General features: G+C 38.9%; 1 protein-coding gene across 4 annotated transcripts in view; it reads right to left on the bottom strand.

The window, feature by feature from the left end:
• MCTP1 (multiple C2 and transmembrane domain containing 1) overlaps positions 1-13,186 on the bottom strand; it is a 231,233-nt gene that overhangs the window by 97,507 nt on the left and 120,540 nt on the right. For all 4 annotated transcript variants that reach the window (XM_082074225.1, XM_082074226.1, XM_082074227.1 and 1 more), the window contains one exon: positions 10,223-10,316. In XM_082074225.1, the coding sequence (XP_081930351.1) occupies positions 10,223-10,316 (94 nt within the window). The remainder of the gene's footprint in view (positions 1-10,222; positions 10,317-13,186) is intronic.

Genomic DNA, 13,186 nt, shown 5'->3' with positions numbered 1-13,186 from the left:
AGGGAACTTAGTCTCGTGGAAATTAACGACTGAGCTGCACACTAAAAAATGTCCCGTTCTTGTCTCTGGACTTCTGTTGGACCGCAAAGTGTTTGAAAGGTATTGAGTGTTGGCATTGGCCTTCCACAATCAAATCTAGCATGCTAAGCAATTGTATTTCACAATGTCTTCAATAATTCCGTAATGCTTTGTCATGCATTGTAAGAAGCCATAAATTGAGTAGCTCAATGGGGCCACATTAATGATATTAGGGAGGCATGTAATTTGTTTCATACCTTATACAAATGACAATGAAATCAATATTTAGACAAAGCTGTCTAGGGGTCACATCTCCCAAACTGCAGTATTGATTCAGACGACATCAGAGGTTAATGTGCATATTATTAACTTTAACGATAAAGAATAATTGTTTAAAACACATTGTGAATTACAGTTAAAGTTGGTGTTTACTTTCTCTAGAAAACAATATACCGCTGAATCTTTCCCATTGAACATGAAAAATGATTAATTCACTAGTCAGCAGAGATGGATATCTGGCATATCTCAACATTTCCTTACTTCACAAACCTAAAAGGTGATAGGAAAGTTAAACAACTCACATTCATTAAGGTTCTTTAGGTTTCAGTATTTGAAAAAGAAACATCCAGAAGACAGTTAAAATAACAAGGCAGAACTGACAGAGGAGGTAAACTATGTGATATTACTTTACCTCCTTTTTTAAAGTATCATCAAGCATATTTGCAGATGATGGTACAATGTAATTTGTGCTTATTAATTGTATGCAGACACAGGAAAATGCACTGCACTGTCTAAAGTCCACCTTCTGTAAACAGAAAATATTTACTGCTTTCATTTATTTTCTGCATCTGTTGACATACACTTTTTCAATGACCCTTCTTATAGATTTATATGGATATCAGTTCACTTAAGAAGGCTAAACAACATGTAACATTAATCACAGAGGTTCTGGATCAAACCAATGAAAAGTGTTTTTCAGAAATAAGAGAATCCCCCTCTCATACTCAAGATTTCATGTCTCCCCAATGCTATAACCTGAGAAAGTTTAAACTTTACAAAAGGGAATATTGTGAAATAGTACAAGGGAAGGTTCAGATACCATGGCTGACAAGTAGAAGTTTCCTCGCTATGAACATCTCTACTAAGGAATAGTGTTTTTGCCACGTGAGGGGGCTCTTCAGTTCCCATGTGCAAAGCCCTTCACCATTGCCTATGGGAATTCTGTACATTAAACACTCACAGCCACGCTGGGTATCTGAAAGGCAACACTCTGCTGACCTTCTAAACATACGGTAAGTGCAAACGTTATTTGGATACCAACCCAAACAAGCGAACAAAATTCAGACACACAAAGCCAGAGCAATGTACAAGTGCTTGGTGAAACTCACATCCATCAGTTATCTTTCAGGTTCTCATTATTAGAAAGAATAATTGCAATCTTGACTCTCACTGACAGCCACGGCAACCTGCTGTGTTGCAAGTGTTCAAAATAACGGGATAATTCCCAATGAAAGCTTGAAGATATCGCTAAAATATTAAAAGATGTTGTCATTAGGTCTCTTTGGTCTCCAGGAGGACCAAGGAAATCCGGGAACTTACAGTGTCTATTTATCACTGTATTATTCAAAACCAGTACCTTCAGCACAACACATACTCTAACCAAGGCAGACTGGGACAAATTCTGTCGAGTTAACGCAACCAACGATTTCAAACAAGAGGTAGCTGTGCTGTCCATCTAGCAGTTCCAGTAGTAAACTTAAAAACCTTCCATTAGTCTTGTGCTGCCTAAGCTCAATCACACCATTCTAAATTACGTTGTCACCACAAGTACGTCTTTTGCTACCAACTAAGTCTCAACTGTCATATATCAATGTATATCACCTGTCATATGTCAAGTAATTCTCCCTGAACACCTCTGTCTACAGAGGATCTTCCAGCCAGCTCCCTGCTCTGTGCCTCTCGTAGACCTCCAGCTGCTGTTCCATTGGCTTTTGAGGTGCTTTATTGATCAGGAGGACATCTGAAAACTTCTGAATCTGGCCCTAAATGTGTGCTCAGCGCTTTGCCAGTGTAAGACCACCACCACTTGATTAAGGAATTTACTTGCACATGGAAAGCACGGTTTCAGCACCACCAAAACCAGCACTTAGGATTGATTAGTCATCCCCGTGACCGCAGTGCGACTCATCACTGTTACACCCACCACTGCTGGAAGGAATTAATGAGACCAGTAGGTAGTAACACCACTGACTGGAATCACACCTGCAGTAAACCTCAGTAAGAGGTTAATTCATTAATTCGTACTGTTTCTGTAACATCTGGTGCTTTTGGACTATACCTGTGCAGTACTAAGGGCTCCTGACATGACAGAAATAGTGTGCTAATAACACACATAATAATCTGGAAGGGAAATCAGCCTGTTTTGATGGATATCCCTCACCTATTTTTTTTCCCCTTTACCCGTTACAGGCCTGGACTATCTAAGAAAGTGCCCCAGAAGGAATTCTATGTTGTAACATTAAGCTCCCACTGTAAAAAAAAAAAAAGAACCTAATTTTCTTTTGAAGCTCCCTATTTCATTCACCATGCCACACACATTGCATCCAGTTTGACAAGATATCTTTGTTTGTGCGATGCTGTACTGCATTTAATCCTTAGACAGCTGGTGCGACCAGAGCCCAAACTGAGATTACTTAGACCTAAGTGAAGTATTTTACTTCAATAAGCACCGTGTCCCTCACGTTGCACACCATGCACATGTTAATTAAAATGTTGGTCTTTCACTTGTCATCTGACTCCTCAGAACTGCTGGATAAACTGTACATCCACCAGCTCAAACCAGCCCAACTCAGCAACGGTGGTCAAGCTGCAGGAGAGGATAACCAGGAACTAGAGAGGTCTTGTTTGTTATTTGCTTCAAAATTCAAAGTCCCCACAGCCCAGGAAGCCCTTCACAAAAGAAATGAAGCCAGTTCAAGCTCAGATTCATTATCTGGAGCTCAGAAGGTTGGCTACTGGAACAATTTTTTTTGTTTCCCTGTAAGTATAAAAAATAGACTTTTCCATCTTAGAAAAGAGACCTAAACTCTGATAATTTTTAATTGCTTCTCAAAATTTTCTGAAAATCAGAGCAACAAAAACTCAACCTCCACACAATTTTAGCTTCCGAATTTTATTCTGAAGTACCTACAGCACCACACTGCCTAACGGTTTAGCAGTATTTTTCTCTTGGAAAACTTTAGGAAAGGCCTTTTACATCAGTTCAAAGGTCACAGGACTTCCATGTGTGTGTATCAGCTGGCTTGTGATGCTGGAAACCATCAACAAGCACTGAAGATGTTAGTTGCCTTCTGAATCCTTGCAAAATGATGTTCTTGGGCTGGTGGACCCGTCTCAGACACCCACCACTGCAGCCCATTGTCCAGGCTGGAGCTCAGCTGGACTCAGCCTAGTGGGCAGCTAAACCAACAAAACGTTGGGCGTCATTGCAAATTCAACTCCAAAAGTACTGATTTTTCACAAGAGATCGAAAGACATACAGCCAACTTGGACGCAAGCATCTTTTGTCTGTCTAAATATGAACTTTACCTGAACAGCTGAGGTGTCAAACTGCAATATAATGTAATTCATATTTCTGGGCAAGTTAAACAGATACGTCCTTCAATGGTCCCTGAAGGGAAGTTATGCTATAAAAAATTTTGATTCTTGGTAGACTGTTTTCCTAGCAAAAAATCATTTTGGGGCAAAGCATTTCTTCCAAACAGGGGCTTTGATTCAACATAAGTGCACTTTTGCACTTAATTTCTAGCTCCACTGTACACAAAGCAGAGTCTCCCTTGATGAAAAGCTGTCGAAGCTTAAATTTACATTTCTTGCTTGCTGTGTTTTGTACAAGTCAAACTGTGGTGTCCTTTTGTTATAAAACTTGATTAAATACATGCAGCATTTGTCTCCAGAAAACCACATGTCATCCGCATCTTATTCAGTTAATATTGTAAAAAAGGAGACTTTAGTAAACAAACATATGGAAACATCCATATTTTATGCAGCAAGATGATTCCCTGCTTTAAAGAGGAAAAAAAACACCTGTCTACAGTCATAAACATCATGCTTTTCTGTTTCAGTCTTTGAAAATCCACCCTGTAGGAAAGAAAATAAAATATCACAAAGACCATCAGTCACTGTAGAATGACTCTTTCCTTCTTAATCAGTGCTAAGGAGCTACCAGTGATGCAATTGCTTTCCAGGGTGGATGGAAGCCAAGAAGCGTGTGGGTGGCTCCCCATGAGCCCTGGGGAGAGCCTTCTACCATGTCTATGGAAAGCATGCATTGCTTCAGTATGCGTCCAAAGACGCAAAAAACATCCTAGTTTTGTTCCTTCAGCAATTTCCTCAACAAAAGGAACCACGTGGCAGGCTAAATGTAGATTGGCATTTAACATTTACCTGCCACCGATCAGTCTGTAAAGTTACACAAACTGACAGAAAGTCGGCGCTGGCCAGATCATGAAATGAATTTAAGAAAACTGGCACCTTTATTCTGAACTAAGTATTACATGAGGTGGGTTGTTTTTTTTTTTTTTTTTTTTTGCTTTGCTCAAATTAGATTATCAAAACAGAACTAGAATCACAAAGTTCAAAAATTTAATAAGAGATTCCAATTCTATTCCTGCTTTCAAAAGTCAGGAACTCCACAAAGTTCAACCAAGTTTAATATGGTTCCAAAAGCTGAAATATAGTTTGAATATTTCATAGGCTGTTACAGTTCTCCCCCACTACAGCAATGCCCATCCATTATGGATCTGAGTCCCCGCAGCCAAAATAGCCCTTTATTTTTGGGGAAGACAAGACAGGCAGCTCATGATTCTAAGGGGGCAGTGCCATTCAGGCAGACACTAATGTCACCAATGCTGTTCCCAGCTCCCTGCCAGCCAGCTGCTTGCGATGGAGCGGCCAACGCAACCTTTGGCCAGGGACCGATGGCTCAATAGCCCGGCAAGCCGCCTTATCTAATGGATTCAGCGCAGGACCCAAGCCGAATGTGAGCTTCGACAAGGACTTGCTCCGTCAGCCTCAGCCAAGTCAGTTAACCTCCCTTAGTCTTCCATCTTTGCAATGGAAATGATAATTCTTCCCTAATGGTGCTGCTGCAAATGTGTTGCAGCGGACTGATGTCACGAATGAGTGCGGTATTTTACCAGGCGGTTGAGTGCTGTGCCACAATCGTGTTAAAATCACTTTCCACAGAATATTTACAGAAAAAAAAAAAAAATGTTAGCAATCACAACTTATCCTTTTACTGTATGTTCAATTCTAAATGCTACAGTTAACCAAAAACATCTTTTAAATGCTAATTTTTCCATTAGTACACTAAAACTGCTACTTTCTTTAAAAATATGTAGATTTGCAGTACGTGATATTGGACTGATGTCTTCAGGTGACCAGGACCAGGTGAGATTTTATCTACCACAGAACACTGTGCATCCAGTAGATTTCCATACTTTGTGAAGATAATTCAAGTGTATATTGAAACCTTTCTCCACTAATTGACAGAGCAAATTACTTTAGGAACCATATTTCCAAAGGGCCTCTGAATTTATTCCTTCAATTTTACATGTATGGGCTTCCATACCTCTGTGAATTTAACGTTTGTGTACATCACTCTGACATTTCCTAGCATTTGAAGAACGATTTCAAAGACTATGTTTGCACACGCAGTATCAGGACATTTTAGTAGAACAGATTTTAGAAAGCTCATTTACATTCCGCACATTTAGCCATCTCTGTATCTTCATCCTACTTTCAAGTACTTCAATCAAAATTTTAACATGGAGTTTTCTTAGAAGAGAGGCTGAAATCAAACATAAAACTGAAAAAGCAGAAAAATAAAGAATCTGCCTCATTTTCTCTGCTTAGTTTCAGTTCTTCAGAGGAGCAGAATCCTGAAAAGCCTTTGACTGTAAACCTAAACACCACTGAGGTCTTTAGTTAAATCTGTCTGATATGCCAGGTTTTGAAATCACAGTACCCAAAAAACCACGCAGACAATTGATTAATAATGAGGTCAGAAATACAAATAAATTTACTTCTAATGAAGACTGGAGACACAGTAATCAAAGTGTTAAAAATTCATTTCATGCACATCTCATTTGCCTCTTAGCTGATATTTATCACATAATTCTGTGAGAAAGTAGAGGCCTAAGATGCTCCAGATAAATGTCTCAATTAATTGTACAGAGGTAGCCCTCTTTGAGCTGAACCAGAGCTGTGAGCTCTTTATTAAAAGCACTATTCTGTAGCCTGTAACCTTGTTCCTTGACTCCTCTCTAGTTTCCAATTTAAACAAGTCCCCATGCGGCCCGCTCTAAAGGGCTTTGTCTCCCTGTCATTGTTAAGAGAGCCGAGGCATCCTGGAAGTGTGAAATCAGACCTCATGAGCTGAACGGTTCCCCAGGGAACGCTGGACCGCGCAGAAGGTCAAAGTCATGGGCTGGACCATCTGAAAGCGTCTGATCGCCGGTCTGTGACACGGCGAGCGGGGTGGGGGCCGGGGAGAGGGGAGCCGGGGGGCTGGGGCTGAACACGTCTTAATTAACGCCCAAAGACAGCAAAACAAACTGTTTTCCAGGCGGGCTGTGCGCTCGGATGCTGCTCTGCTAATGAATCAGAGTTGCTAAATATTATTCCTCAAATGGGACTTCCGCTGAAGTTGATCAAACCTGTGTGCACATCTTTTCCCACCCCGGGTGCTTCTCGTCAATAACGAAGGGAGAGGCTTTGAGTTTTATTCCATGGTACAAGGAAAAGGAGGAACGTGTCTGCCCCAGCAAAGCCAAGAGCCTTCCCCATGACCCACCTACACTTACTTTGCTGCAGAACAAATTACCTGACCACTGCCTAAAGTGGTACCATGTCATGGTGAGGGTCCTACTGCTCTGCAAAACTCACACAGGTTAGGTGAACAGGATATTATTAATTTCACAGGTGAACCGACACGATGAGTCCATTACACCTGACGTTCTCCTGCACCATTGGAATACTTGTTCACGTAAAATGAGGTGGCTGTGGGCACACGGGCTGCTATGCCAGGGTTCCACAAGCAGCCGAGCCTTCCAGAAGGCTGGTGGAACCTCAAGAAGAACCACGAGTGAGCAAAGATGTGGGGAAAGGGGAAAATGTAACTTTTAGCTGAAGATTTAGGGAGAAAAGAGCCTGAATAGGTAAAACATAATGGAAGATTTAGATGAAACCTTCTCCTCAGGAAGAGAAAGAAAAAGTGAATGCTACACTCAACGTCTTTCCATTTGCTAGATTGTAGTTTCAAAAACACATATTAAAAAAATACACGTTTTCCAGGAAGGGGTATTTGCTATGACTGCAATTTCCAACAGAACATAGTTTTGCATTGGTGGAAGCCCTAAAATTGTTTTTGACCACGGAAAGACACTTGTGTTATTTTTTTTCCAGGGGAAACATCCTCACAGACCTGGCAAGTCCTCACAAGATCTCTGGTCCTGGAAGATGCCCCATTTTTCAGCTGTCCCTGAAATTAAGGTGAGCGTTCAAGCCCTGGTAGGGAACCTCTCAACCTCTCCCAGGTTGTCCCTGTCCTTGATGTCCTTGCAAGTGGGCTGAGCGAGGAGAATTCTCACTTTTTGTTCTTTTCTGGGATATTTTTCAAATCCAGCTACAGCCTGTTAAGCAGTGCCCCATTTTCAAACTGACAGTGCCCAATTGCTCCCATTGCCTGCAACTTCACCCAAATTTCAGCCCACACTCGCATCTTGTTTAACGCCCGCGGACGTGTCGGGGGGTTGTAAACTGAGGCCTGAACCTCCATCCTTAATCTCTTTCTTTAAAAAAAAGTAGAAAAATCTGCACTAACCTTAACGATCTGAAGTGCACTGTCCAACACTGGGCTATTGAGACGGGAGAAAAACCTGCCCTCGACTATCAACAGTTTATTAGGGGCTTAACTGAAGTGACCTACTGTAGTAGCATTCAGCTGAACAAGACTATGGGCTTTCTGTGGAAAGGAGAAGAATTGAGGGTTTCATTAAAAAGCAATTTGTGCTTTTTACTCATTCATTCAACGGGAGTCTCAATTGCTCTTTATTCACACAGAGTTAATACAGTATTACAATGCCGCTCAATGAATGTATGGTAACAAAAGAAAAATTTCACATTTTGAAAGGGGGAAAAAAAAAATCCTTGCAACTGTAGTAAGATTGATGACTACTTAAAAGATTACAGAAATCTTTTTCTGTCTATGCTTATGCGTAATGATGGAATATCAAGGATTTTTAAAACCCATTCAGCCCAAACTAATAAATTTTGATTTATTACTTTACATGAGAAGATTCTTGAAAGTGAAAGGGGATATGTTCAGCAGGCAGGAAACAGAGCAAACCACACAGGTACTATACAGGTGTTTCAGATACATTTCAGACTCAGGGGAAGGCAAAAGATTAATTCTGAAAAAACGATATAGTAAGGAGATCAAACTAGTCCTTAGCTTTTACTCACATGAGCAATCTTTAGTTGTGTAAATCACACCACTGATCATAGTGCTCTCCACACAGACTAATAAGTGTTGCCCATTTGAACAAAGGTGGAGGGTCAACTTTTACACCTTTTTTTCAAACACAATTTATTGATAATCACCAAATAATTACCTTGAGTTATTTCTAAATATTACTATTCAGAGTTTAATCTGAAATGAATATCTGTGCATACTGACAAGCTACTAAAAATAGCTATAAATTACTGCACTAGTTAATAAAACCCCTTTGTCCTCTTTTAGAAATACCAGGTATTTTTGTCCAAAATATACAAAGATTTCTGTAAAGTCTGCACAGACATCTTACAAAACATAACTGCTGTTTTTTTCTTGCTAATGAACAAAATATGCAGGACACGAGACGGTGCTGAGTGTTATTCCCCGTCTTCCTGACTGTCGCTTTAAATGCAATGTCTGAAAATATTTGGTAGCCCTATACATCTTTAATTGAATCAAATGTATTTCCAAAAAATTTGTTCAACCAGCACAAATGACATGTTGATCTGGAAAAGTCGAAGACTGAACGAGGTCAGGGACTGAATTATCCCATTTGCCCCTGAATAACTTAATCTCTCTCTCTGTTCAGACCACATTGGATTAGAAGGTCAGAGCAGAGTGAGGAATCTTTAGAAGCATTTCTTCTGCCTCCTCGAAAATGGAATCTGTTATTTTGCATGCCACAAACTCAAAGATCTGTTTCAGCAATAAAATATTTGCTCTCTTGTCCGAGAAAAAAAGAAAATAAATAGTGATACTCATGCTAATTAACAAAAACTATTAAAAAGTGAGTATGTTGCTATATATATCTGCATCTGCTCCTGTAACAGAACATTTATGTCCAAATGTAGTTAAAACAGCTAGATTAGTAGATAGGGTTTTTTGGTTGTTTTTTTATTTGTTTGTTTGTTTTTTTTAAGGCAGAAAGGGCCATTTTCTGACACAGAAGCAGCTCATTTTTCTCCATTCAGCTTGTGCAGTGTGAAGGTGACTGTACTTACAGGAGATAACTTGGACATTTCTGGAGAAATATGGTCAGTATGGTTGAAATACTTTTTATTTATTTTGGAAAGCAGAAGGTTAAATTAGCCTTTCAGCTTACATCACATAAAATAGAAAATAAAAGAAGATTTTCTCATTTCTCTTCTTAAACAGATCAGCAGTAGTTATGGGAAACTGAATTTATTTGAAATGTCTGAAACCACTGGCACTTGCTAAATATCTAGCAAATATCAAGCATTTCTTTTGGCAACGAGTTTAAAGGAGTATCTAAATCTAACAACTTTCATTTGTCTCGTCCTCTGGAATTCAGCTTTAATTTGGATAAATTTTGCATATTTTATCTGCTAGAAAATGACCTATTTTCTATTTATTTTTTGCAGGACCTCTGATGGAGAAAAATGTGTGTTTCACCCACCTGAGAAATAACCTATGTAGGACTCTGATAACATTGCGTCTTGCTGCCTTGCTTACAGAAGTTCTGTTTGTTTCTCTGAGGATTTTTTCCTTAACGAGTAGGAGGTCAGACTGAGCAAACAGACAATAATCTTTCAATAAAGTTCTGCTTTAAACATGTTTTTTTTTCACGTCTAAAAGGCCCGGTCTTAGGACGGTATTTACTGTCACAGAAACTAAATGAGTCCTTGCCTGTGACATCAGCTGCCATCAACGCTTCTGCCCTGATGACCTTCACCTGAAGAAATCCCACATCCTTCATGTTATGGAACATCGACATTAGACTCTAAAAAATAATAAGAAGAAAAATAATTCTGGGTTGCAAAGAAGACGAACTGAATGCAATATTAATAGTCTTCTCCCTAGCCTAGATATAAGTTAGTGTAATTCTCTAGCATACTTATACTTCATCATTATCCAAAGAATGTGCAGTTATCTGTGTTTCTTTCAGTATTTTGCAACTTTAACCGATCAATCAAAAATGCAAAGGAAAAATAAGAATATGAATGATTAAATATAACAGTAAATTCTACTGAATTAATCCTCCAATAACATTTTGAACAGTGATTTAGGGCCAATATAATTTCTGTTGTAGCTGATCATTATATCTAACCTTCAACATATCGTATATGTATATATATAAGCTTGCATGCAGCTTGCAAATAACATAAGTAAAAACAATCAAAATAAATAATTTTCAAAATAATGGCCTGCAAAAAAGATTAGGAAAAAAAATGAATTAAAAGATGATTCCAATGCTACGGCAGAAAGCACTTGCTACAAATATATATATTTTTAAACACAAATTTCTGCATTATCTACATATATTAAAAAGAGGAAGAAAAAAATAAAGAATAGACTAACACTTGCATTTATTCATCCAGCATAGTTTTAGAAAGCTGCTTGGAAAGCGTATTCTGTTGCTGCTCCTTTTTCAAATAAGTAAAAGTAACAAACTGGAGTATTGCACCAGTTAGGCCTGATATTGCAAAATTCTCAAATGACAGAACATTGAATGCAACTTTGAACTTGCAATCAATTACAACCAAACCTGACATTATCATTTAGTTTTTAGATAAACTAAAGGAAGAAACTTCAAAAGGAGAGACTAAAATTAGACTTTCAAATCCACTTTAAATCATATATGTAGATATAGATATATGTATATATCTAGATAGATAGATAGAGATATCTATAACTATATGGCCTAATTTTTGGTTGTTGTTGCAAGTCTTGTTCATAAATACTAGCATATACCTTTATTTTCAAGTATTTTAAAATCTGGACTAATTCATTTAATGCTTGTGGGCTTTGCTAAAATTTTAATGTAGCCCAGGTAAATCCTTTTCCACTACTTATGATCATGTCTAGATTTGTAGAAAACGCAAACATGAGGTAAAACACCCAGTCAACAATTCTTTAATTTATTATGAAGGCAAAATTGACTGTTATGGAAAAACAGAATAAATAACATCACTGACCTGAAAAACACAGGTACTGCCTAAATGTAATATTAAATGTCGACTTGCAAAAAACTACAGTATGTTTGTGCACAGGTAACCTATCTATTCAAATGTTAGACGTATAATATGCATCCCTGTCTTTTCATTAGTGAGCCAATTCTAACAGTTAAATCACACCCCGATATTAATTTGATGAGCTCCAACTGACCATTTACTATTTACAGTGAAGGTTTGACCTTGGTATGTACTGGGCTGAGGAATCCAGATGAGTGTAGCACCCCAAATGCTACATACAAATGCATGCATGTAAACTCAGGTTAATAAGTTTTTAGCATTTTTAATAACTTGATCATCAGAAATATGGTTTAAAAACCTGATGGTCAGCTTTAATCAGCACACACTCAACTCCCTCATTTGCGTGTCTGCAAGCCAAGGGTGGTAGAGATGGTGTTGCAGAAAATCACTGTTGTAATTCAAAAGCACCTTGGCACCACTTCTCATTTATTGCAATAACGAGCAAGGTTTGGAAGCTTCTTATCAGAACTGGTGCCACAACAGAGATAATTCTGCTCTAATGCCGTGATGGGAGTGAAAGGATTTACAAAAACAAAAGTTTCCACATTCTACCCAAGTTTCCCAATGACCAAAACAAACACCAAGCTGCAGAAAGAAAACAAATCAAAAACCAAACACAGAGTGAGCCAAGCGACTGCCCCCCTTCCTGCAATGCCACACAGCTCCTTTTTTAACCAGATTTCATCTGCAAACAGGCACTGGTGCTGCACTTTACTTTGCTACCTTTGTTAACATCCAGCAGATTAATTATTTCTGAACTTTCAGTCGCAGTGATTCTGTTGGCTTGGATCCATTTACTGCACACAGTGGCTGAGAAAATGTCTACAGTGCCACGACAGAGGCTCTGGGAGAAGCAAATGACTTTAATACATTACTTTAAATACATAACTTTAAGTAATGATTTATCAGACGATATTCTGTCTCCTTATTTATGATTATTGTTGAAGGCCCCAAAACCCGCACGGTTTCTGAAGCCTGAAATTTCCATAGCAGAGGAATCCGTGATTTGCTGTGAATCTTTTCAGCCCTCAATAGATGGGAAAAGATTGAAATGCTCTGGAGATGAGTCCTCTTTATTTTTTTAATGAAAGGCTGTATAATATATTTTCTGTATGGCTGCAGCAGCTGTCAGGGAGAGCATCTCAGTTCAGCTCTATTATGGGAGAAGCAATACCCCATCCTATGGCATCGAGATACACTGAGGGGCCAGTGCTGATTGACAGCTTGTCACCATGACGTCTTATTCCATCTCTGTTATGGAGAAAATTAATGTCACACCACCAGCCTTATGACTCGCTGTCATCTTAGAACTGCTCACCTTTTATCAATGCTCTAAATAACATTTCAAGCCCATCGTCTCACGGTGGACAATCTGGTCAAGGGACATTAAATCGGATGACTGTGAAATGTCATAATAAAAATGGAATGCTAACAACTTCTTCTCTAAACTAGCTCCTCTGGTTTTTAAACTGTGACAAGGGGGACCGTGGGTTCAGCACACCCGTTCTGAAAAGGTCATACAATCTCTCTTGGTCTGTACCCATTAATGCGCCCCCCTCCTCACCCCAAAAGGAATTAATCTTTTCAGACAATTGTGGTAAAATAATGGTTCAAACGG

The sequence above is a fragment of the Streptopelia decaocto genome, assembly GCF_964273445.1.
Source record: "Streptopelia decaocto genome assembly, chromosome: Z".
Taxonomy (NCBI): Eukaryota; Metazoa; Chordata; class Aves; order Columbiformes; family Columbidae; genus Streptopelia; species Streptopelia decaocto.
The sequence above is the reverse complement of the archived record's forward strand: the minus strand, read 5'-3'. Positions and strand labels throughout refer to the sequence as shown.